Source organism: Podarcis muralis, chromosome 6 (genome assembly GCF_964188315.1).
Source record: "Podarcis muralis chromosome 6, rPodMur119.hap1.1, whole genome shotgun sequence".
Taxonomy (NCBI): Eukaryota; Metazoa; Chordata; class Lepidosauria; order Squamata; family Lacertidae; genus Podarcis; species Podarcis muralis.
Window position 1 is genome coordinate 20,684,407 of NC_135660.1, and position 26,513 is coordinate 20,710,919.

Sequence of the window (26,513 nt, forward strand, 5' to 3'; positions counted from 1 at the left end):
ATGGGCCACTTAAGTCTCCTTTTCAGTGTGAGCAGCAAGATGAGCTTTCAGCCAGCAACTCTTCCTTTACTCACCTCAGTTGCTCACCACCTTCTCTCATGCTTTAGGTCTGGAGCTAGCACAGCTAAAGTGCGTAAGAGTTGTGGTGGTGTCTCAGCCAAAGCTTTTCTTGCTCTCTGTTGCTGTTTTTTAGCTTTAAAAGATTTCTTCCTCGCGTAAGTCACATACATAGGTCAAATGACACATTAGGTTTTATCCAGCATTGGTCATACTCAAGAGTAGATCTATTAAAGTTAATTGGCCTGACAGGTCCTTTAATTTCAGTGGGTTTACTCTGAGTAGAACTTAATTGGATACAATCCCGTTCTTGTATTGGGTAAATGTACTTTCATTCAGCAAAATGATTAAGATGTTACGCCAATGTTAACTCAGTGTTTTCCAGCCACCTAACATTTATATAAAAAAGACATATAATTACAAAGAAAGGTATAAGAATTCATAGGACAAAATGGTACAGAACATCAATAATATCCTGAAGGATGCTGGATGTCTGCTGCATTTTCACACAGAGAGAGAGGCTGAATAAAGTTTCATCTTGCAGCACATGAGCAAGCCAGACTGCAGCCTCTGCTGTTGCTGGTAGCTGTCCATTTTAATTCTTGAATTCTTATTGACTCTAATTAAAATTCTATAGATGGAAGAGCTGTAGGTTTCTCAGGAACTTGCCAGTGAATGTTGTCTGCCAGCCATCTCCAAACACCCCATAACCACACACAACCAGCCTGTCAGGAGAGCTAATGCAGACATTGTGGGGCACACCACATTTGTCACTGTGGCTAATATCAGAGATACTCAGCTCTTTTTTTCTCAGCACACAAAAGCACGATATGTAATTCAATGCTCAATTTACCCTTGTCTCGTAGGAGATTTCCCCCCGCTAATTGATAGAAATTAAGCCATTAATCAAGCCACTAGCCATCATTCAAACCAGAGAAGATGAATACAAACTTTCATCATAACCACCTTCCCCATTTTAGTGTTCATTAGCATTAATTTTTAATGCAATTATGCTATTCTTTTACACTGAGCTCATAAATTACTGCTCTTTTGTTGCTGGTTGGCCTTGTAAAATCCAAAGGTAATGCTTTGTGCTCTGATCTTAAAGGCAATTACTAGCTTCTTCTATCTTTTATATATCCATAGTAAAAAAAAAAAAAACAACCCAAAAAACTTTATATAGTATATATAACACATCTAAAGTATGTGGCTTATTACCAATAAATAGCATACACATTGTAGTTAGACAAGTAGGTAAGACAGAAAGAGAATACAAGCACACAGAGAAAATCACTAAAAGGGTCATATATATACATAGGCCACAGAGCTCCATAAGAAACTATTCAGTTAGAAGCAGCTGTGGCTCTCAGTAGCTCTCATTCAGTTCAGCTGCACATACTTTTATTCTCTCCCCTCCTCATATAAGTGAATAACTGGAATCACTGCCATTCCCTCCTCCAGGGAAATGTAAAACTGTGAAGCTGGGCACATGGCTGGGATGAAGGCAAAAGCAGACCACCTCCACCCCAACCAACACTGACGTACAGTGAGAGGGGGTTCTCAGGGAGCGCACAGTGATGCACTGCCTATCCCTGGTGAAACCCCCACAATAAATGGACCTTCAGTATCAGCCCCACCTGTGGAAAAAACACGGGCATTTTGTTAACATTAAATAAGCACGACTGCAAAAAGCGCCCTGCTTATAATCAAAGATGTGGAATGCTAATATTAAACAGATAAATTAAGCAACAAGCCTTGGGAGGCTTTCAGTTATAATTTATCCTAATTGGAAAAACAGCAACTGCGCAGACACGTTTTTTTCACGCTGCTCATTTGCTGCACATGTGCCACAAGATCAAATGAAACTTTCAGAAGACATGAGCATATATATCCCAGAAGAACACAAATTGCCATGTGGCAACATGTGGTACAAGAACATGGTTTTAATTTAATTCAAGTAATGATCCATCACGAGGAACCACACAGAAGTTTGTTATACATCCAGCTGTATCATATATATATATACTGCAACTGCTGGCAAAGAAGGGTGCAAGTAGATAAATAGGGACCGCTTACTAGCGGGAAGGTAAACGGCGTTTCCGTGTGCGGCTCTGGCTCGTCAGAGTAGCTTCGTCACGCTGGCCACGTGACCCGGAAGTGTCTGTAGACAGCGCTGGCTCCCGGCCTATAGAGTGAGATGAGCGCACAACCCTAGAGTCTGTCAAGACTGGCCCGTACGGGCAGGGGTACCTTTACCTTTACCTTACTACTACTCTGTGCCATGACCCCAAAGTAGCTCAAGGAATCCTTGATCTCCCTACACTATTGATAGCTTACAGCTGGATTCCCAGCAGAGATAACAAAATCAGTGTGGATTACAAACTACTTTGACTCTACTGATAGGTGCAGTAAATGTTCTTGTTTTGGTTTCTTGTGCAGTTTTTGCTATGTATGATAGATTAATGTTTACTGATTTTTTAAAAACGTGTTTTGGGGGTTTGTGTTTGTTTCAGTACTAGAACAGATCCATCTTGAAAAACGGGGAAAGTGGAATACAATTTCATTATCTGCCTAAGGGGTCACTCATAGCTACAGCCTTAAGTCTCTGAAGAAAAGCTTAGGATACAGTTAACATGGAGATTCAAATGCTTGCTTCGTGCTATTATCTTCACTGTTATTTGTAAAATTCCCTTTCTCAAAGAAATTACCATTAAGAATCACTTGGAGTCAATCTGATCTTGTTCATACAGATGAACAAATTGACAAGTTGTTGTTGTTTTATACCCCACACATCTGACTGGGTTACCCCAGCCACTAAGAGCAACTTCCAACATATATAAATACATAAAAATAGTATTTTTTTTAAAAAAGAAAATCAGACAAACATCAGTTGGATCATTTCCCAGTGGCTGCTGTTTATTTCATAGCAGGTAAGGTCCGCTGGATGGTTAAGTCCGGTCAAAGGCAACTATAGGGTTGCGGCGCTCATCTCACTTTTCAGGAAGAGGGAGCCAGTGTTTGTCCGCAGACAGCTTTCTGGGTCATGTGGTCAGCATGACTAAACCGCTTCTGGTGCAACGGGACACCGTGATGGAAACCAGAGCGCACAGAAACACTATTTACCTTCCTGACGCAGCGGTACCTATTTATCTACTTGCACTGGTATGCTTTTGAACTGCTAGGTTTGGGTAGTGATTTCCCAGGGGCTACTGTTTATTTCATAGCATTCCATACCAGAATAGACACGGCAATACAGAGAGGTTGGGATAATATTTTCTATATGTAATGTTTATTTTTTATTTTAAATAAAGCAAACATTAAACAAACAGATGCTCCAGCGAGGGAATCATAGTTCATTGCACACAGAAGGTCCCAGCTTTACTCTTTGGCCTCTCCAGTATGATACCAAGTGACTGGAAAGAAGTCTGCTTGGAACTGGACAGCTGAAGTTGGTCAGTAGAGGGAAAGAAAGAAAGAATCCTTCAATTTTTATGGGCTTAATGCTTTCATTGCCCTGCAGCTGCTATGTTCTCTTAAATGCAAGTGCTCAGTTTGGGAGCTTTCCTTTTGTTGTGCCTCATCCAACCACAGAGAAGTTATACTACAATCAAGTGTTATATAAATTTTGTTAAAATTCTTGATGTTAACCTGTACCCAACCCATTGAATATGTGCTGAACCACCAGGGACCATGGATTCATATCTTCCAGTTTGACTCAAATTTGGGGGCATTTGTCTCAAACTATGCTAGACATTCAGGTAGTAAAAGTGTTTAGCACTTAATATTCTGCTGTGAATTGTTTCAATTGATTTTAATTCTGTATTATTATATTGTTGTAGCCCGTCTCGGAGCTTTATGGTGAAGGGCGGGTAAGAAAGCCTATAAATAAATAAAATGACATTTGAAATTACCACAAGATTGATATGACACAGGGAAGTAATCAAAACTTGATCTACCAGGACAATTTGTTTACAGAATATACTTAATCCATCACTTGATATTCTGATTAAAAATGATTGGCACTAGGCAAACAACAATTTGTACTTAATGGATTACAGACTTGTTAACAAATACTCAAACATAATTTTGTGTTTGGCATTACATCCCACCACTTGTGTACCAGATGCCAGTGACCTCAAAAATCTTACGGAAGGCAGCAATTTTGAAGTTTGCAGATGTCATAAAATAACCGAAAGTAAGAATCAGATATACACAGTAGATGGTGATAACAGGGGAAATCAGAACAATTGTTACGTTTTTCCTCTGCTAATGCAAATAATCTTAATGAGCATTTCCTCTGACCTCCATGCAGTATCCCATGTGCTACAAACACAGAGCTTTTCACTCTTGGCATCAGCCCATCTTGCCTATCTTAAATTAGAAATTATATTGGTAAGAAACCTTGAAAGCCCTGGCAAAAGGTGTAATAGCAAATGAACATTAGCTTCAGATATAAGGAGGAAAGTTTGGCATCAGAAATATCCCCTTGCCATATGGGGAAACATGTTAACTTGAATTTGCTATTCTTTCTTGAGTGGGAGATCAGGAGAAAGGAGAAAGAAAAGGCAGAAATGGAAGAACAATGAAACTTGAGATAATTCCTTGTGACATGCGTAACAGCTGCCAAGGAGACAATCGTTTCACCAATCTCATAATACAAAGTCCTCTTAGATCCATCTGTAAAGAAATAGGTTGCTCTAGCAGAACAGAGCTGTGTGTAGCACAGAAGTACAAAGCAGAATGTATAGATTATTTACTTAACTTAAATAGTGTTAAATCAGAAGATTTTAAAATTATGAAATATTTTAACAACACACAAACAAACAAACAAACAAACAAACTAGCAAGCAAGCTATAAGCACTTCACATTTACATTTCACCATTAACTGCTTGCTTAAAATGGCTTACATGATTTTTGAATAACTTTCACACTTAGGATCTAAACAACCAGGAAACGAATTCCAGAAAAAGGTAACAGCCACTCAGAAGCCATCTCTACATGCCTCTGTTACTCCTAAGTGACCAAGAGGGGATGCAAAGAAGAGGATAGTATTAGTAATAATAATAATAATAATAATTTATTATTTATACCCCGCCCATCTGGCTGAGTTTCCCCAGCCACTCTGGGCGGCTCCCAATCAGTGTTAAAACAGTACAGCGTTACATATTAAAAACTTCCCTGAACAGGGCTGCCTTAAGATGTCTTCTGAATATCAGGTAATTATTTATCTCTTTGACATCTAATGGGAGGGCGTTCCACAGGGCGGGCGCCACTACCGAGAAGGCCCCCTGTCTGGTTCCCTGTAGCCTCACTTCTCGCAATGAGGGAACCGCAAGAAGGCCCTCGGCGCTGGATCTCAGTGTCCGGGCTGAATGATGGGGGTGGAGACGCTCCTTCAGGTATACAGGACCGAGGCCGTTTAGGGCTTTAGCTGAGTGTAGGGATTGTATGCCACCAAGTTATACAGAGCCACATTTAGCAGCATTTGTTTTAACTTCATCTACTAGGGATGAGAGAAAATTTCAAAGTACTATTCTAGAATAATCACTACAGTTCTTAAGGCTGGGGTGGAGAACCCTCTCCTCCCCAGCAATTAGGGTGTTTCTTTTAAGGCTTCCATAGGTGCCAGTGGAAGCTTTTTAGAAGCACAATTGCTGCATGGGTGCATTTTCATATGAGGGTCTGCAGCTAAAGAACGAAGGTTATGTGCTGCCCCCACCCGAAAACTGCTGCTCCTTTAGCTAGGCAATTAGGCTTGAAAACAGCTTTCCTTTGGAGCCAATTTGAGGCTTTTTTCAAGCCTAACTGCCAAGACCGAGAAGGCAGCTAGGGAGTAAGATATTAACCCTCCCAGCACCGTGGGCTGCAGTCTTCAAGAAGATCACCACCTTAGCCATTTAGCTTGGGGGAAAAGCTCCAATGTTTTCTTCAAGCCTAATTGCTTGGTGGTGGGAAGTGACAATATATGTTTTTGTGTGTGAGAGAGAGAAAGAGAGAGAGAGGGAGAGAAATAGGTGTGGGTGTGAATAAACTGTTGCGTGTTATATGCACACAGTGCTATTTTTCTAGAAAAAGAGGTGCCAGAACTCAACATGAACACCTACCTTGTTCTCTTATAGTGGCAATGGCACCCACCTGAGAGGTGCCAGAACTCAGTTCCAGTGAGCTCCGGCTGAAAAAAAGCCCTGGTTATATGCGAGAACACAGATGTGTGGGTTCTGTAAGTGTGTATGACCAAAGAAGAGGTGTATACACTTTTCACATTGGCCCCACCCAACATTTGTACACAGATCCCAGAACGTTAGTTATGAATGAATATGGTAAATAAAAAGGTTTCCCATCCCATCTTAAAGAAAATTTGGGGGGTGGGTGGGTGGGATGTTCAGTATTAGCATATGATGTGTGTGTGAAACAACTAAGACAGAGAAAAACATTTTTATTATAATTACAAAAAAACCCAAAACCATAAAGGCTTTTCATTCACAGAATGGCCTATTTATAGATGCCAGAGTGATTCATTAGCTCGGCAAACATGGACCATGAGAACTATGTAACCTGGTTTTTAAAAGTGCAGCTTTTCAAAGGTTTTGATTCTCATCTCAGGGAATCAACTACGAACAATGTACAATTTTTTAAAATGAGTTCTTCTTATTTTGTATGTCACAAAGCATTAATTGACCACGATTGATAAATATTTGGTGAACTTTTGATGATTTGATTTTTCCCATCAATGCCTGCAAAACTGATAATTATATCAGAAACGTTTCATTCGGCAATCTTTGTTCTGCCTACAATCTAATGGCAAGATCAACCTCTGACCCATATGCATGGAGGGCAGGCACAGCATGTGTAAAAGACTGTGGGGAAGAACCAAAGCAATTTTTAAATATTGTATAGCACAAAACACATATATAGGTGATTTAAAAATAGCAAATTACAGTGACAACCACCACCAGAAAACCAGCTTTGGGATGTTTCCAGTAAGTGCACCCTGACCTTCAATATTGCTGCGCAGGTACTAAACCGAAGGAGATCAAGGATTAAACATTTGTGTACTGTATAAAGCTGGCCAAATACATAGTAGCCTGTATGTTTCATACTGCATAATTCCAAGCAAACTTGAACAATCCATGGATATATCTATCAAAGCAAAGAGATAATGTCTTGACAGAATGTTTACTGACAACCTGAACAATCAACATGCTTTGGCCCTAAAAATAGCGGGGTGGCTGGATGCATGTATAGGATGGGCATACAGACCTTCCTCCATTGTGCTACTAATGATTAGCATGCTGAGGGTGGATGGATTGTGTATCATGTTGGGTGTGTCTGTGTGTGATTCTGTTTGCCTGAATTAGCAAATGGGCTATATATGGCTCCATAATAGTTAGTTGAGCATGGCACTGATCATCCTGTCTTTGGAAGGTTTGCAATGTTACCTCAGCTACGATCTGTGCCTAAATTTGGAGCAAGCAGCTTCACTTGTTGGTCTGCTTCACTCAGTCATCAATCTACCACCTTTATATTAGCTTTTTAATGTTAAAATTGTCATTTCCCCACTAGTTTTGAGCACATATTAGAATGACAAGCTTGATGTTATTCCTCTCTTTTAAATACACTACAGGGTGTTGCACTCACATAATGTATTGGTGTATTTATAGGAAACTGTTTCTGGCAGTGATCAGGTAATAGTTTTTGACTGAATTGATTATTCACTGACAGAACTCAACTTAGCCTTGCAAATGCATCAACTATGTAATAAGGAACTATTAAGACCATTGATTTTCTGATTTCAATTGATAGCTAACAGGCCAAAGCTACACATCAATATTTGCGTAACTAATACCCAAGAGCTAACAATTTTGACAAATGAAAACCTCAATAGGCCAAACAGTGCAAATAAATGGAAATTTAAAGCCTAACCCTCAGAAATTTAAATGAGGTACTTATATTCATGAGACATATTAGTCTACAGGTATCTCATGCTGACATGAGTTAAGGGAATAGGCACATACATACATATATTTTTAATCTAATAGACAATATATAAAAAATGTAGGGGGGCCTGAGCAGAAGTCCATTTACTGCTCATAGCATCCAACCCATAATGTTTGAAGCCTTCGTAGAGATGTGCTGCAGTATTATTAAAAATAATAATCTTCCAGGTAATTATAAAATATTTAAAGCCTTCTCTAAGAACCATGAATTTAAATTAAACCCATAACTTGCCCAAGGTATTGCTGACCATCTGTTTATATAATTCACCTAAATGTTGAAGATGAGTTTAAGCTACTTATTCATGCACTTTAAGCACGTGGGCTCTTATTTCCATAATTAATTACCTTGGGCTCCATTTATTAGAAATTCCATTGTGTTGCGATAATGACACAAGGAAGACAAATATGCCAGAAAGCACATACAGTGGTATATCTAACTTGGGAGGACAAGGGCTGTATTAGAAATGTTCATGATCCCAATAATCAGCAGATCCAGACAGTTCTCTGAAGCCAACTGGCAATAAAGCAGCTGTAGAACATCTGTAGACTCTTAAGGAAGGTCTTTCGGCCTGAAAAACCCTTTAAAACATATCAAACTAATAATATGGATTTATGTTTTCATCTTGTGAGGTAGCTGCGGGTGCCCCTTGCAGTTTCTGCTAATCGTCAAGGATAACAGTGTTTTAACACAAAATCTCCTTCACAGCCCATTTTCTTCAGTTTTGAACTTGCAATCAAGCCAATGCTAAATTGGTAAGACCGCAGTACTTCCAAAGCCAGATGTAATTTCACAAACAGATTTATGACTTTGCTGCATTAGGTCTGTGAAGAAAACGTTGTAAATAATGCAACTCTGAAATCATATCCTTTCAAACTGACAGCTATTACTTCAGATTTTCTGAAGCTTTGTATTTAAGACCCACTACTGCTAAACCCTTAGTTTGTGACCATCAGCAGGATTGTAAAATAAGACCATTTGGCAGCCGATCAAGAACAAAGAACCACTAAGACATGCTTCTCTGCCTCCTTTGCTGGCAGGAAGATGCAACCCCCCTGGCAATGTAAGACTGGATGTAACCTTTAGTCAAAAACAGGCTTAATGTTAAGTCACACTTTGATAGCAGAGACAATGTTTTAACATAGAAGATATAGATGATCAAATAAATTACAAATGGATCAAGGGAAAGTAGGAGAGCAAAGATATGTGGACTTGGTGCAATTCTCCTCTCATGTCAATCAATGCAGACCCAATGCAGTCCTTCATTTCCAGTAATATCTAGTAGAAGAGCCCTCCTGGATCAGGCCACCCAGGTCATCCTCTTCTTATTGTGGTCAAACAGATGCTTATGGGAAGCATGCAAGCAGGACTTTGCAGTTCCTGGCTATTGGTATTCAGGAACATACTGCCTCCAACAGTGGAGGCAGATTATAACCATCACGGGTACTAGCCAGTGATAGCGTTATCCCAAGGCTACATGGTGGCAGGAGAATCTCTATGACTGCAGGAAAATGGCCTTCACAAAGAGGAACATTTTTTTGTTAAGCTATCTGGCTACTCTGCAATGGTAGGTACATGCAATGTACAGCCTGCCCCTGACCTTTACTGATCAATAGAGCCTAATATTAAGGACACTTCTCATTTTTATAACCGTTAAAATGAAAACAGCTTTTAACAAATAGCAGAGGTTTCTTGACATATTGCCATTCCAGAGTTGCTCTTTTCTCTCTTTCTTCTTTTTTAGAACTTCAGCTTCACAATATTATTATACAAGCAATCTCACATCTGGATATATTAGAAAAACACAAACCTATAAAAAATAGAGGAAGAATAAGGTCTTACTGGCAAAACCCTATCGTTGGTGATTAAAATATAAGCACGTTTTAATGCCTCACAAAAAACGTCCGTGATTTTTATAATGATGAAATTGCAGTTGGTGAATTATTTATGTCAGATCAGCACTTATTAAAATTTGTCCCTTTGACTTATCTAATATTCCAAATAGTTAAACAAGCCATGATCAAGCAGCAGCACCAGGAGCCAATACATTAAAGATTGCAGTCTCTGCTCCTTTCTCACATCTGAAGAAAATTTGACTTTTCAGCTTTTCCTTACAATCCAACCTCAACCATTCTGTGGTCAATGGTCATTATACTAAAAAAATAAAATAAAACTGGTGGTCTACCATTTTGGCAAGTATATCACAAGTCAAGTAATATGAAAGTACCACTCTAGAAACTGTTGCACAAGTACCGCAATGCACTCGGCAAAGTGTACAACAAGTAGTGTTTAACAATATCTGCACAACAAAAGTACGGAAACAGAAATAAATTGTTCCATTTGAATCAATCCAATACACATTCTTAAATGAAACAGTCCTTTATTGATTCCATCTCTCCCCCAATTTTACAGCTAGAGAACTGATACAGATAAGTAACTTAGCATATTCATGGCAAATAAAAAAATTAAAAATTCAAGCACACCATAAACAACTTACAACAGAAATATTAGACCTCAGATTAGTTATTTGCATACTTATGGGTCGAGATGGAGATACTGATCTGTATCAGTTAGGAAACATCCTGTGAAATTTCACAGATGTGGTGGTTATTTTGGGGACAAGGACAATTCCGGATACTCCTCAACAATCAACTTGCCATCTTCTCTCCCCAATCAGTTCCCAGCCCATACTACCATACAAAGAAAGGCCTCAAGTTCTTGCCTACAAGAGATTTCTTTCTATTCTTGATGAGCTCCTGCTAACTGAACCTAGTGTCCAAAACACCATTAAAGAAAAACCATTTGACTCTATCCAAACATTTTCAACTTGGCAATACTGCATAACTGAGAAGGCTAGGTAAAATGAAAGGAAGTTCTGAAAGGCAGAGAAAGGGTGGGCAAGAAGGGGAAGGAAATGATGAAATGTCAATCATTCTTCTAACTACTATATGAAAGGCAAAATTTAAAGTACACAAGAATATTCAGTCTAATTAGCAGCAGGTCAAGGTGAAGACGAAGAGCTTGCAGGAAGGGATCAGTTTATTTTATTTTATGTTTAAGAAGAAATATTGAAATATAAAAACTGAAAACAGGTGAAGATTTTTGTTTACATATCGCCATGCAATTTTTGGCGGCCATAATCCATAGCTAGCCACAAACAACAGTTGCCACAGAATAACAATAACTGACCAATATTAGCAGCATTTCTTAAGGTATTTCAATTTTTTGGGTGCATCTGTCTTCTAAATGTTGCTTTATATTAAGTTGAATATCTCAAATAATGTACACCATATTAATTAATCCATTTGTCATAAAATTACAATAAAAGATGAAACATACGTAAAAGGAGATCACAGTATGTACCAGATGTTACAAATTCTCAAGACACTGGAAATTCAACACCAGGTGGTTATGTCGGCCTAATGAAGCAACATCTCTACTCTCCAGGGACATGAAGGGTGCAGTTGGAGGCTCTCAGATATTGCTTAAAATATGCCATTTGTTAGGCATTAATTGAACAGTTTGAAATCCTGCTTTTTGTATAGTGGAGCCATATACGCGTTTAATTTACACAATATCATATGGAAATTTCTGCTGAGTGTTTGAGCCAGCTTTCATTCAAGTTAGATACTTTTGTTACTTGAGCTTACAGTTGATCAACCGATTTTGATTAATGAAGCAATAACTTAACCATATGTTATCTAAAATTAAAATTGAATTTCTTGCAGAATATATATATACTATGTGTTAAAGGCCACACAGCCAGAGTTCAGGTCACTGCCATAACAATAAACTTCAATAAAATTAGCGGAACATAAAGTGCGACCTTTGGCAATCTCTAATGAACTTAAGGGCATCTAAATATATTTTCTTATCATTGAGTACTGCACTCTAAGTTATTACAGCTATGTGTGCCCCTTTGTATGACCTCATGCAATTGAATCCTCCTGTAGCAAGTTATGCCTAGTTTTCAATGCCAATTGAACTAGGGAACAATATGAGAAGTAACAATCAGAAGAGTAAAGTAAAATGATTCCCATACCTTGCTAAATTTAAATGTAAATCAGGGAAGCCTATATGGTGCCCCCCATGTGATGCTGGACTACAATTTCCATCACCTGTGACCATTGGCTATTCTGGCTGGGGCTGATGGGAGTTGTAATCCAACAACATGTGGAGGACATTGCAATGTCTGCCTCTGATCTAGATATTGTTAAGAGTGAACATCATCTCAAAAGTAGTTTCCAAAAGTGAAAATACAAGGTAGTAGATGCAAGACAAAGCAGGGCCAGTGCTCCTCAGTTTCTTCCACTTTGGTGGAACAAATACAGGAGAAGCTAGAGAGCAATTTAAATCCACAGAGCTCAATTAAAGGGCTTGCTCCAGCAGCCCCAGACCAGCAATCCTCAGATGCAGATCCTTCCACAACAGTAGTCCTGAGAAGGAGTTGGAGCCACTCCCCAACCTTTGCTCTGTGAAACTGCTGGCACATCTCATGCATTGAACCTTGAGGAGATCCTCCTGCCACTGGACTCTTGATGACCAGACCACAGACTCCTTGGAGGGATCAGGAGACCCCCGAGCTTTCCTCTAGGGCATGGGTAGGCTAACTAAGGCTCGGGGGCCAGATTCAGCCCAATCGCCTTCTAAATCTGGCCTGCGGGCAGTTCGGTGTCCTTTTATTTAAAATGCATCTCTGGGTTATCTGTAGGGCCTGCCTGGTGTTTTTACATGAGTAGAATGTGTGCTTTTATTTAAAATGCATATCTGGGTTATTTGTGGGGCATAGGAATTCGTCCCCCCCCCTTCAAAATATAGTCCGGCCCCCCACAAGGTCTGAGGGACAGTGGACCGGCCCCCGGCTGAAAAAGTTTGCTGACCCCTGCTCTAGGGAGTCCTCGCAGCTTGAAACTCCAGTCTAGAGGAACATACCAGTTCTTTAACAGTCCAACTGCAGCATAAGGCAGACAGGCTGCCATCTCTTCCAGTTGCTCTAAGAAACCACTGTGTAACTCCTGCCTTAGCTAACCTTGGTCATTATCCTTGCTTTGCCTGCCCTATTCATCAGTTACCTTCCCTTCTGGTTCCTGGCCTACTGATTTCCACCTTGTTTGGGTTATCACCTTCCTTTGGTGGTGGACATCACTATGGATCAGGACATCATGTGGCTCAGTCCCTTTGCCCATGAGCGTGACCTGAGATCTGTAGATGCTTCATCTTGACTCATCATACAGAAGCTTAATAAAACATGCAAGGCAAGTTAAAGAAGCATTCACTCAATCCACGTGCTGCAGAGCATAATGCAAACTGACCTTGAATGTGCACCATCCAGCAATTTGCAGGGAATAGTGATTCAGATGTGTTAAATAAAAGGAAAATTCTAACTGTTGTCCTTAATGTAATATGCTGAGTGTTCTTGTCCTGAGTTCTGTAATTAGCAGTATGTGATCAGTTATTTAGCACAAAATTACCAGGACAGAAATGATATATTGTATACCTATATTCAGACCTTCCTAAGAAGCCTGTAGATTATCCGAAAGAGAACGTCCTTTTGAAGTAACAGAAAAGTATTTCAAGTGAAAGTTAAAGATTATTTAATGTTAGTGAAGAGTGGGTAAAATCCTTTAACTTATGGACTGAAGGAAGGAACAAGAAAAACGTCAGAGCTATGAGATCACATTTAGCGGAAGTTACTGCATGAATATTGGTAAATAGTCTATAACACAAGCTACTCTCCCTTTCTTACACACATTGCTCCTGATAATATCTGCACCAAACAAACTTAAAATTAATGCAGTTTCTATATTCAACACATCCTTTAGAGTCTCTTAGCGAGCATGAACTAGATGGACCAACTAACAAAAGATAAGTACAGTGGTACCTTGGGTTACGAACAGCCTAGTTAATGAACTATTTGGATCATGAACAGTTCATCTCTGGAAATGAGTATTCCGATTTGTGTATTATTTTTTTGGAATGAGAATTTGCAGGCTCTGGCTGTGGTAGGCCTTGGTAGGCTGCGCCATGGCCCAGAACTAGGCCCCAGCACCTGTGTGGACTTGATTCAGCCTCCGCTGCCGGGCTCTCACCGCGGGAGGCCTCAGTAGGCCGCCCCACGGCCCAGACCTAGACCGCGCAACCCGTGAAGCCTGGATTCGGCCCCTGCTGTCGGGGGAAGAAGACACCAGCCGCAGGAGGCCTAGCAGGCCGCACCGCGGCCCTCATCCCGCCCCCAAAGCCGCGGAAGCAGTGCCGGCCATAGAAGGCCCAGCAGGCCACACCGCAGCTCCAAATCCCGCCGAGGAACACTTACCTAACCAAGACCAAGAGCGAAGTCCAGCGGTGAACCTGCTAAGAAAACAAAGTGAGCCTGGGCCGAAAAGCATCAGCCCTTTACTGGCCCTGGCCCCACCCCCAGCTGGTAGCAAGGTGAGTGGCACCTGGCCAGGTAAGCCCACCCACCCTGTGGGAGGGGGGGAGTGGAAAATTTTGGGATTCTGCCTTGTTCCTTTGTTTTTGGGAGTCTGCCTTGTGCCTATGTCTCTGCTTTGCTCCTTCGTTTTGGGGACTTTTGGGGGACACTGCCTCGTGCCATTGTTTTGGGGACTGTGTGGAACTCAGTTCAGCTACTTATTGACTGACTGTGGGACTGCTAACATGGATAAAAGCAGCAAAGGGAAGAGAACCATGATAACTCTAAGAGGTAAAGAAGCAAATTATTTCTAAACGTGAAAGTGGGGTCCGTGTAAGTCAGGGGTTGGCAAACTACGGCTCCCGGGCTGGATCAGGTCCGCCTGGGTCCTAGAGCCGGCCTGCCCGACCATTTAAGAACCCGCCACAAAGCTGAGACTCCTGGTGATGGGTGGAAGAGGCTGAGCGGTAGCGGCTCTGGCAATCAAACACCATGCCTGATTTACTACCTCAGTGTGGCACGGGGATGTCTCTGCCAATCAAACGCCTCACCTGGTTTACCTCAGTGACGTTTGATTGGCAGAGACGTCCCCGCGCTGTGCTGAGGTAAACCAGATTGCCAGAGCCGCCGCCGCTCGGTCTCTTCCTCCTGTCACCTTGGAAGCTCCGTCCGGGCAGTTAAGCTGGCTTCCGGCAGCCCTGCATCATGATGGGCGGCTCCAACGCCAATAAAAAGTGCAGGTCTGGGCGGCACCGCTCGCCTCCTTCACATGCCCTCTACTCCTTGTTTCGGGTAGCGGGCCGGGCTGCCTTTGCTTGCTTAATTACCCTGATATCATTAATATTATTAGTATTCATATTGTTTTGTGCCCCCAGAAGCTGAGCGTGCACACAGAGTTAGATGGTAGAAGGACAAAAATCCCCTTCCCCCTCTTTCTCTCTGCTTTCCCACAAGCTTTTCTTCTCTTGTTCTCCCTCAAAGTCAGGCCATTGGGGAAATAATTGTAGTAATAATAATAATCTTCCTCCTGCCGCTGCCGCTGCCTTGGTGCTCCTATGGGCCACAGAGCGGAGCAGACGAGCTCACTCTGCCTACCCGCTTCATGAGAAGAAGCAGCAGCGGTGGTGGCTGTGGCAGCTCTTTCTCTAGACAGGGAGGAAGCCTGTTTCACGCTGCCGCCGCCAGCCCTTTGCCGAATGAGGCAGGCGGCAAACCAAGGAGGAGGCTGGGGCTGGGGTGGGTGGGGAGGAGGGCTCCTTGCCTCCCCGCCTCTTCTTCCAGCTCCCTCCTGGTGCCGCTTCTCCGGAGCTGCCATCTCTCTTTCGCCTCAGCCATTGCCTGCATATTTAACTTGCCCCCTTTTCCCCCTCTGTGGGGTGATTGTGGGTCTGTGTGTGTGTGTTTTGGGGGGTAGCAGGAGGATGAGCGGCATGGTGGTGGGTGAGCTAGTCTGTTGAGGAGCCTTGCCCACCCCGATTTAATGCACACTATTTTATTTTATTACGCCTGCCCTTCCCCCGCCCCATTCTTCCCAGTGTGCATAGGAATGTGTTCATCCCCCCCCCAAATATAATCCAGCCCCCCAACAAGGTCTGAGGGACAGTGGACCGGCCCCGTGCTGAAAACGTTTGCTGACCCCTGGTGTAAGTGATCTGGCAACGCAGTTTGGTATGGCCAAATCTACAATTTGTACCATCTTAAAAATAAGGATGCCATTAAGGGGGCCAGTGTTGCAAAAGGTGTTAAAACACTCACAAAGCAACGAACACAGACAATGGAAGAAATGGAAAAGCTGCTTTTAATATGGATAACCGAAAAACAGTTGGCCGGTGACAGCATTTCTGAAAGCATAATTTGTGCGAAAGCTTTACATTTGCATGCCGACCTTATCACAAATGCCCCTCGAGCAAGTGCTGAGGTTGAGAGTTTCAAGGTAAGCAGAGGGTGGTTTGAAAATTTTAAGAAGAGAACTGGCATCCACAGTGTTGATCGACACGGTGAAGCTGCCAGTGCCAACAAATTAGATGCTGACCGATTTGTTTTGGAATTTAAAGATTATGTTGAGTCACAGGGCTTCGTTCCCCAACAAGTTTTCAACTGTGATGAGACAGGCCTCTTTTGGAAGAAAATGCCAAAGAGGACCAACATCACAAAAGAGGAGAAAGCATAAGCCCATGAAAGATAGGCTAACCCTTTTATTTTGTGCAAATACAAGTGGAGATTTTAAGTTGAAGCCTTTGCTAGTCTACCACCAGGATATTTAAGAAGAACAATGTCATAAAAAGCAAACTGCATGTGATGTGGAGGGCGAACAGCAGAGCTTGGGTAACAAGACAATTTTTTATTGAGTTCGGGCCAAGTGTGAAAAAATACCTCCAGGACAAAAATCTTCCAATGAAGTGCCTGTTTCTTATGGATAATGCTCCAGGTCATCCTCCAGGCTTGGAGGATGAGTTGTTGGAAGAGTTTGCGTTCATCAGTGTAAAGTTTTTGCCCCCAACACAACTTCTTTCATCCAGCCCATGGACCAGTAGGCCATATCTAATTTTAAGAAGCTTTACGCCAAAGCATTGTTCCAAAGGTGCTTTGAGGTGACCTTGGACACAGAGCTAACCTTAAGAGAGTTCTGGAAGAATCATTTTAATATCCTCCATTGCTTACATATGATAGACAAAGGATGGAGAGAACACTGAAGGCAGCATGGAAGAAATTGTGGCCAGAAGCTGTCCCAGAACATGTAACAGAGGCTGTTGAAGAGGATGCTCTTCTTGTTGAGGATATTGTGTCTCTGGGAAATTCCATGGGCTTGGAAGTAAGTGGTGCTGATGTAGAGGAGTTAGTGGAGGAGCACAGGACTGAGCTCACCACAGAAGAACTTCAAAACATTCTGATGGAGCAGCAAAAGGCGGCAACTGAGGAAATATCTTCAGAGGAGGAGAGCAGAGAAAGTCTATCTACAGCAACAATCAAATAAATGTTTGCAAAATGGGATGAAGTGCAAACTATTGCTGAAAAATATCACCCTGAAAAAGCTGCTGTAAGTCATGCCACTAACACCTGCAATGTCTCACTTTAGACATGTTTTAAAACATCGGCAAAAGCAAGTCTCAATTTTTGGTAAGGAAAAGATCCAGTGAGTCTGAACCAGGTGGCCGTGGTGTAGGTGGCAGTGGTGTAAAAAAAAGCAAGGGAAGGAATGGCAGGAGAGGAGTCACCAATTGTGAATCTGGAAGAGGACCCCAACCCCCCATCCAAACAATGACTATCATCAGTGCAGGTAAGAAAGAAAAAAAATCACATTTTCATTTTTTTAAATCATCAATACTGTTTTATTGATTGTACAGTACAGTACATTGTTTATTGCTTTCATTTTATGGATCAATGGCCTCATTGGATAGTAAAATTCATGTTCAATTTCTGTTTTAGGGGTTGTTTTTCATCATTTGGAACGGATTAATCAGTTTACCATTACTTTGTATGGGAAAGCACACCTTGGTTTAAGAACGCTTTGGTTTAAGAACCGGCTTCCGAAATGGATTAAGTTCATAAACCAAGGTACCACTGTAATGAGGGTGCCAGGCGAGCCTCCCGGGGGAGAGCATTCCATAAGCTGAGAGCCATCACAGAAAAAGCCCATTTTTGTGTTTCCACCCGCCGGACCATTGGAGTTGTCTATGCAGGATAAGACTGTGTAAAATTTTATGTAGGAAGGATACCTGAGTGAACACAATGCCTGGTTAATGCACCCAAAAAGTCTGATGCGCTGCAATCTTGGGACCGTACCACTTCATAATGTGGAGGTCGGTTCAATACCCCCAAGTCAAAACCTTCCTGCTCAGGAAAGCTAGTATATCAGGAAGAAGTGGTCTGGATGTGCCTTCATCCCAACATGCTACTTTGATTTATCAGAGAACACTGAGATATAGAATCTGCCCTCTGTGTTCTAAAAGGGAAAAATATCTACATTTTTTTTTTAGTAACTAAACAAATAGGATTAGCAGTGAAATTTATCTGTGTGGAAAGCTCCTGACCAAGGTCCTATCCAGCCATGCACTCCTCTGGGATACGCCATTCTCCCTCCCCTCTGGTTTTCTTTTTCTTTTATCCCAGTCCATCTTTTTATTTTTTTAAAAAATTTCTGACATTACAGAACTAAACTCAAATGTATTAATTCCACTCTTACATCTCATGACATAACAGAAAAACTTCATGAGCCAAGAAAGGGGGAGAAGCTTATAAACTAAAATATGAATCAGCATTTTAACAGCTGAAAAGAGAAAGGGAATTAAAATGCTGCAATTTTTTTAAAAAAAACATGAGTAGATGGGTAAAGCATGTAGAACTGAAAATTTACAAACTAGTTAAAACCTGGAATTGCTGACTGCTCAGAAACTACACAGATGGACCGTGGGGATGAACAGCAGAAACAGGTAATGAGTGAGGCGGTTGCATTGTCCTAGATGCTTCCCATTCCACCAGTCTCCAAAGAAAGCCTGATATTAATTAGATATTGAGCCAGGCTAATGCTGGCTGCAGATCCAGTTATGGTAACCTGCCTGTCAGTAGATCCTTCCACTGGATTGGCAATTTTGATCTGCGCCCCAGACATCTGGCGAATCTCATTGATCTTGGCGCCTTGACGCCCAATGATGCATCCAATCAGATCGTTTGGAATGGTGAGTTCATGAGAAATAGTTTGAGCTGATGCATCCAAACCATGGAATCCAGTGTTGCCATGAGACATAGGAAAGTGTGACTGTTGCATTGCCAACTGTTGCAGCTTGGTCAGATCTGGCTGTGGAATGGCATACTGTCCTTGAATGGTATAGGCCTCTTGAGGTGGTCCCTCCAGGTCAGAGTTGAGGCACACTGATGGGGTGGTGTGGAGGTTACTTGCACTGCCGCTGCTGTACCTGTCCTGACCGCCTGCAAAGATGACAGGAGAACTGGATGGCTTGGGTCGGTAGGGGATAGTGACACCCTTTGGGGGAGACTCCAGCATGACCACACATAACTGCCTCCCCTCTGGTTTTCTGACCACCTACTGCAACCATTCATAACAATGCCCACTGAACTGGTGCCCCTCTTAGGGTTTTTATTTTTTTTAAAAAATGAATTCTACAAACCTTGGGTCAAGCCTGCTGGTGAATGGAGGCTGCAGAATGGGGGGTAGCAAGACTGAATTCTCTTCAATATAAATAAAATAATATTCTCTGAATTAAGTATCAGACAGAAGGCTGCATTAGAATCCTGCTAGTTCCAGCCATTCTATGTATAGGACACAGACACCTATCCCTATCCCTATCTCTGAAGGAGCATGCACTTCTGTAATTCCCACAATTGCAGTCTAAAGGGCTGTCACATGGAGGTTGGAGCAAGTTTGTTTTCTCCTGCTTTGGAGGGTAGGACCCAAACCAATGGATTCAAGTTACAGGGAGATTCCCACTAAACACCAGGAAGAACTTCCTAATATTAAGAGCTGTTCAATAGTGGAACAGTCTCCCATGAGAGGTGGTGCACTCTCCTTCACTGGAGGTTTTTAAACAGAGGTTGGATGGCCATCTGTCATGGATGATCTAGTTGAGATTCCTGCACTGCGAGGGGTTGGAATAGAAGACCCCTGGGGTCCCTTTTAACTCTATGATTCTATGACAGAGTACAGAAGCACCTTGATGAGTCATTTCTATCTGCAGAATGGAACTAAAAATCACCTTACACCACAGGTCTCATTGTCAGAATAACAAAGAGAATGGTGCGTTTAAAAACTTACATATTACACAAAGCATTAACTGCATGAATGATACAGATTGCAACTGGAATGTCCATACTCTCCAGATTCTTAATTTCTGACTTAAAGAAAAAACATCCTAAAGGTGCTAGATGCAGCCCTTCTGTATTGTATTAAAGATCTTACCATATGAATCTGAAACAATATTTACAAATGTTACTTATAAATATTTTGAAACTGCAGTTATCTTCCCTAAAGAACAATTTGGTAAACATTCTGCTGATTTGTACTCACCCTTTCTTTCTGCTCACGTGGGCTTTATTTCCAAGCCTATTCAATATAATGTTTTCCAAGCAGGGACCATGTGAATTGTTCATATAAATGGAGCAAATTAAACTGTCTCCACATATATCCTATCACATTTGTAGCCCTGATTTCTCTCCTTAACACGTGGCCAAGACAGCGTATTATCTCCCTGCAGAGGTTGACCTCAGGATATTAGATTCTGCCACACAGCTCTCTTGTACTAAACTGAGGGGAAACACTTAATCACCCCTGCCTTTTCAGGGAAAAATCAACTTTAAATTTGCCATGATGAAAAATCAATAAAGCAGTAATTGTTTGGCTTATCATTGTGTGGAGGAACAAATTGGGAAGCGAAGCTTAGCGTCCACACAGATTTCAGTGAAACACATGGAGTTTCAGGATCACTAAGCTAGAAAAGGGAAAGGTCTCAGAGCGATAATTAAATCTACTCATGCTGATTTTCTGCCAAATTTATTTCCCAAGTGTATATAAAATGTTTCACTGCTTACTAGCTAGGCATAACTAATCAATTCAACACTGGGCCAACACACATGAGAAACAAAAATGCAAATTCAAGAATGAAGGCATCAGGATAACATATTCATTTAGCATTAGTCAATATTATTTCTTGAATTCAAAGAAACGAGTCCTTATTTCACTCTATCCCTTTGATATTTAAGATCACTTTTACAAATGTCTTTTCCCTATAATCCCCTCTAAATCTTTTACACACTGATTCATTCCCGGTACCAAAATAGTGTTATCACTGTCAGATATTTTAATCATCTTTCACTTCATATTTTTCAAATTGTATGTTTTCATGAGCAGCTCCATTTTAATAAATCAAGAAAACTTTTAATTGTATTATGCATGATATATTAAAGTCAACCGTTTAAGCACCTCATAGCAGTAATCCAACATGCCTGGTTTTAATATGGAAAAGTACCATTTTCTTCTTCAGCAGTATTTATATTGCACCTTATCACAGTGCTCTTATAGCCACATATTTAATTTACTTTGAGTTTGACTAGCCAGGCCTAGAATTTAAAGAAAATCAGGTCTGCCAATAAAGCTGTCATAAATCCTGATGCCATCATAAATAAAATTTAAATGCTGTTTTCAGTTAGTCCCAAATTAAAACACCCTCTGCCATTGAAAACATTCTTGTAAAAGTGGTGTATTTTTATTAATAGACCTAATTTTATGCAGAAAATTAGCATAGCTCCAATGGAAGTGCAATTTGGCTCTGTCAAATTCAAATTAGATGGGGGAAATCTCTCACACCTCCCCTACTCTGCTACAAAAATTATTTTTGTGAGGGAGTCCTTCAACTGGTTATAGGGACTGTGATAATTAAAACATTTAAAGTAGCACAAGCCCCCTTGTCTCTAATCTGTAGCTCAGGTCAGCTGTCTGTAAATTCTAATTTGTCCTCCATTTGTATTCATGACAGGAAAATGCCGCATATGTAACAGCAAACCAGCAGGAGGGTGTAGTGGTGGGCTTGGAGGTCAAATAATTTGATTTCTGAGCAGATTACATGTAACATCCAACATCTAATCTCACACCTGATTTGGCAATAAAATTATAATAAAAGTAAAGACACCATTACTAAGGGGCAGATAAAAGAACAACCTTTCTTCATGTGCTGGAAAACAATATGCTTCTTTATACCACATGTTTTCCTTAGCAAAGCAGTCCATTTCCAGAATCCTGCTACTTTCCAAAGTGCTCCTTTAAGACTTGAGAGAGGGGCAGGGCAATTTCTTGCATTTATTTTAAATACAAGGCAAAGCATGGGGAATAAAAGCTAAGCATCCAATGAATCGGTAATTTCAATTACAAATCAATATTTATTTTCAACTAATAGTTTTTTTTCTGGCTGCAGAGAGTTTATAAACTATATGAAGCTGTATCCAATGTTAGTTCTACACAGAGTAAGCCCATTAAAAATTATAGAATCATAGAATCATAGAGTTGGAATAGACCACAAGGGCCATCGAGTCCAACCCCCTGCCAAGCAGGAAACACCATCAGAGCACTCCTGACATATGGTTGTCAAGCCTCTGCTTAAAGACCTCCAAAGAAGGAGACTCCACCACACTCCTTGGCAGCAAATTCCACTGTCGAACAGCTCTTACTGTCAGGAAGTTCTTCCTAATGTTTAGGTGGAATCTTCTTTCTTGTAGTTTGGATCCATTGCTCCGTGTCCGCTTCTCTGGAGCAGCAGAAAACAACCTTTCTCCCTCCTCTATATGACATCCTTTTATATATTTGAACATGGCTATCATATCACCCCTTAACCTCCTCTTCTCCAGGCTAAACGTGCCCAGCTCCCTTAGCCATTCCTCATAAGGCATCGTTTCCAGGCCTTTGACCATTTTGGTTGCCCTCCTCTGGACACGTTCCAGTTTGTCAGTGTCCTTCTTGAACTGTGGTGCCCAGAACTGGACACAGTACTCCAGGTGAGGTCTGACCAGAGCAGAATACAGTGGCACTATTACTTCCCTTGATCTAGATGCTATACTCCTATTGATGCAGCCCAGAATTGCATTGGCTTTAAGTTAGTCATGGCAATATGCACATGACTAACTTAAATCCATAAATTTCACTGGGTCTACTCTGTGTATAACTTAGTTGGATACAACCTGTATTCAGATAAAATATGGCTAATGGGGGGGGGGGTTCAACAAAAGTTAATAGTAAGACAACAATTATTCCTCATATTTCCTTCGGATATTAACTTTCATACATCTAGCTTTGCCAAAAGCACCTATAAGAATTTTGTGGTTATCTGGTTTTCTTCCGCCTCCTACACCAATTAAACGATTTTCTAACATGCTAATTCCTTGAAATCATTTCAAAAGGTATTTTGGCCTCAACCTGGATTTCATTTCAGATTATTTTTCAAGCAAATTACATCATCAGAATTCTTAATACTGAAAGTATCTGTTACTGAACCAGTGGCAGAATTTCTGACAAAATTCAATCTTCAAACGGGGACATATTTTCAAAAATACAGGAAACTATTATTTCCCCTGCTGGTCAAAGTTCACACTGTAAGCTCTTTGGGGCAAATACCTGTTTTTTAGTTAAATTACTTTTTAAAGAACTATGGCAGCCTTCTTTAACTTCTAGATATTCTGTCTTCTAGATATTCTGGACTACAATTTTCATGAGTCTCAGACAGCATGGTTGTGCTGATTGAGGTTGAGGCTGATTGGCAGTTGTAATCCAAATTATCTGAAAAGCACTAGGTTGGGAAAGGCTGCACCATGTCCATTGATGACTATATACATTTACTGGAAATGCCAGGTATTGTCTTATTTCCTGCCCCCACATAAATGACTGCAAAATCCTGACACACCTTTTACTTTCCTTGTTGGAAGGACTTCACCTCACTGACATTCAACTCCCTCTTGCAAGATCCCTTTAGAGATGCCATACTCCCTCAAAATTGCCCTCAGTTTTACATACTGTTAATTTTAATTTCTATCTGCTTTGTTAATCTTTACTGGCTCTACTGGATAGCTCAGAGACAGAACCTTTCAGCAGTGTATAGTCCCATTGGTCACTTCCACCCAACCAACTTTCTGGGGGCTCTAGGGCTGGTGCTAAATTGTGGTCATCAGATTTGGTGGTGGGGTGTATTTGTCTATTTCCTTTTAATTCAGTTCAGGATATGAGTGAAATATGCTTGGACTCTGAAGTGGTGACAGTAGGACCAATATAACTTGTGCCTTCCCCCAGATTTCTTTACATGCTGGATGACACTGGACACTGTGATGGAGCCATCACTTCAAGATAAGGATGTAAGAACCTGCCAGATCAGACCACTGGCCCATCTGGTCCACCATCTTGTTCTTACAGTGACTGATCAGATGACTATGCCTAGATCAACAGCAGGACCTAAGCACAACACTACCCATTTGTGTGTCCTAGTAGGAGTGGCCCCGAGACCATATAACACTGGTCCTGAAAGACCTTCATTGGCTCCCAGTACATTTCTGAGCACAATTCAAAATGTTGGTGCTGACCTTTAAAGCCCTAAAGGGCCTTAGCCCAGTATACCTGAAGGAGCGTCTCCACCCCCATCATTCAGCCTGGACACTGAGGTCCAGCACTGAGGGCCTTCTGGTGGTTCCCTCACTGCGAGAAGTGAGGTTACAGGGAACCAGGCAGTGGTGCCCGCCCTGTGGAACGCCCTCCCATCAGGTGTCAAGGAAATAAACAACTACCTGACTTTTAGAAGACATCTGAAGGCGGCCCTGTTTAGGGAAGTTTTTAATGTTTAATGCTATATTGTGTTTTTAATATTCTGTTGGGAGCCGCCCAGAATGGCTGGGGAAACCCAGCCAGATGGGTGGGGTATAAATAATAATAACTACTACTATTATTATTCCACTTCTGACAGTGGTATAGAAAAAATAGTTATCATGGCTAGTAGCCTTTGATATGTCTTATCTTCCAATAACTTGTCTGGCTCTCTTTTAAAGTTACTCAAGGTGATGACCATCACTATTGGTTGTGGAAGTGAATTCCTTATTTTAATCAGGTGCTGTGTGAAGAAGCACTATGTGTTGTCTGTCCTGAATCTTCCAATGTTCAGCATCACTGGATGCCCTTCATAGGAAGCAATTAATAAATGAACTACTACTAAATCATTTCTCTCCAAGAATTTAGTTAGTATCGTTATAGTTCGCAACTGGAGTTTCATTTACTCTCAGAAGCAATTGTAAACCCAGAACAATACGGGAAATGAAGAAATCTCTGAGCAACCAGTATATAGCTCTAGAATAGATTATGGACTGCATATCACACAATATCTTTACTGAACTACAAATGGGGAAGGAGTATTTTGGACTTTTACGTAGTTTGGCTTGAAATATAGTCTTAATTTGATAGACATTTTAGAAAGCCAGGTAGCACACCACTTCTGATTAACTTCGGAATAAAGAATATAAACTTGTAGCTAGGAGGAAAACTGCATGTATCTTGACGTGGGAGCTCTGTGATAATCTTTATAAAAACTTAAAAGCAGCCTCAGAACAGCAGTGCTGTGGGAGGTATTTAACCCTTCTCTCCTACAACATTTTCTCTGGTTGAAATTTCCCACCCTCAAAAAAGAAAGAAAGAAAAAGAAACCTGACAACAGATTTGCTGTGGGGGAGGCACAATAGGATACCTGTCTTATCTCTCCTGTGGATTAATAGCCGCTGGGCAGGGCGGGGTGGTGGAGAGAGATGGAAAATGAATGAATGAATGGCACAACAGGAAGCAGACTCTCCCCTCACCTGCTGCCCAAGCTCCTTCCCTCTCCCCTGGCTGATGTGTGCACAATTCTCCCGCATCATCTATGCTTTGCTCCTAGGACAGAATGGATTGGGAGGAGTTTTGGGCCCTAGCCTCTGTTTTCAAGTTGACCAGGCTCTGGCATCATAAAGATTCCACAAAGGCAAACAAATCACTTTCACGTTGAACAAGTTGCCCTGGGATCTTAATACACTCCTGATGTAACTTCTTACATGAAAGCTCCCAGACTTGAAAGTGCTTAATCACCTGCTGAGTACTATTGAGATGACAGACTAAGTTAGAGGAAGCTACATTCCACTTTGAAGATAGGATGTCCATGAAGCACAGTTGAGTTATCCAGTTTTACTTTCACACAATGCCCTTTTAAATACTTTCCAATTTAAGCTTTAAGTCAAAGTAAAACTACAAAAACCTACCCAGATGCCTTAAAAGCATGCTAGGGTCTCAAGGCAGGGAAAATGCAGGTAACTCTTGTTCTCGGTTATTACTGCTTCAAGAGTAGAGGTACTGGCCTAGAGGTGGCAATAACTTTAGCAGTTTTATCTTTTGTCACAATGGACATTGCTAAATGTGAGAAGCCTATATGTCTATTATAATACATGCACACAGTGTATCTGGATAACTTAATTAGAAAATTAACATAAAAGAAAAGATTTTCTTCAGATGTAATGAGTGCCCAGTGTGCTTTGAAGTAAAGGGAA

General features: G+C 41.2%; 1 protein-coding gene across 4 annotated transcripts in view; it reads right to left on the reverse strand.

The window, feature by feature from the left end:
• RSRC1 (arginine and serine rich coiled-coil 1) overlaps nucleotides 1-26,513 on the reverse strand; it is a 177,005-nt gene that overhangs the window by 15,807 nt on the left and 134,685 nt on the right. For 2 of the 4 annotated variants that reach the window (XM_028731396.2, XM_028731397.2), the window contains exon 8: nucleotides 16,246-19,391. The exons of the other annotated variants lie outside the window; for them this stretch is intronic. In XM_028731396.2, the coding sequence (XP_028587229.1) occupies nucleotides 18,922-19,391 (470 nt within the window). In that variant the 3' untranslated portion in view covers nucleotides 16,246-18,921. Of the gene's footprint in view, nucleotides 1-16,245; nucleotides 19,392-26,513 lie in introns of those variants that run through there. 4 annotated transcript variants of the gene reach the window in all.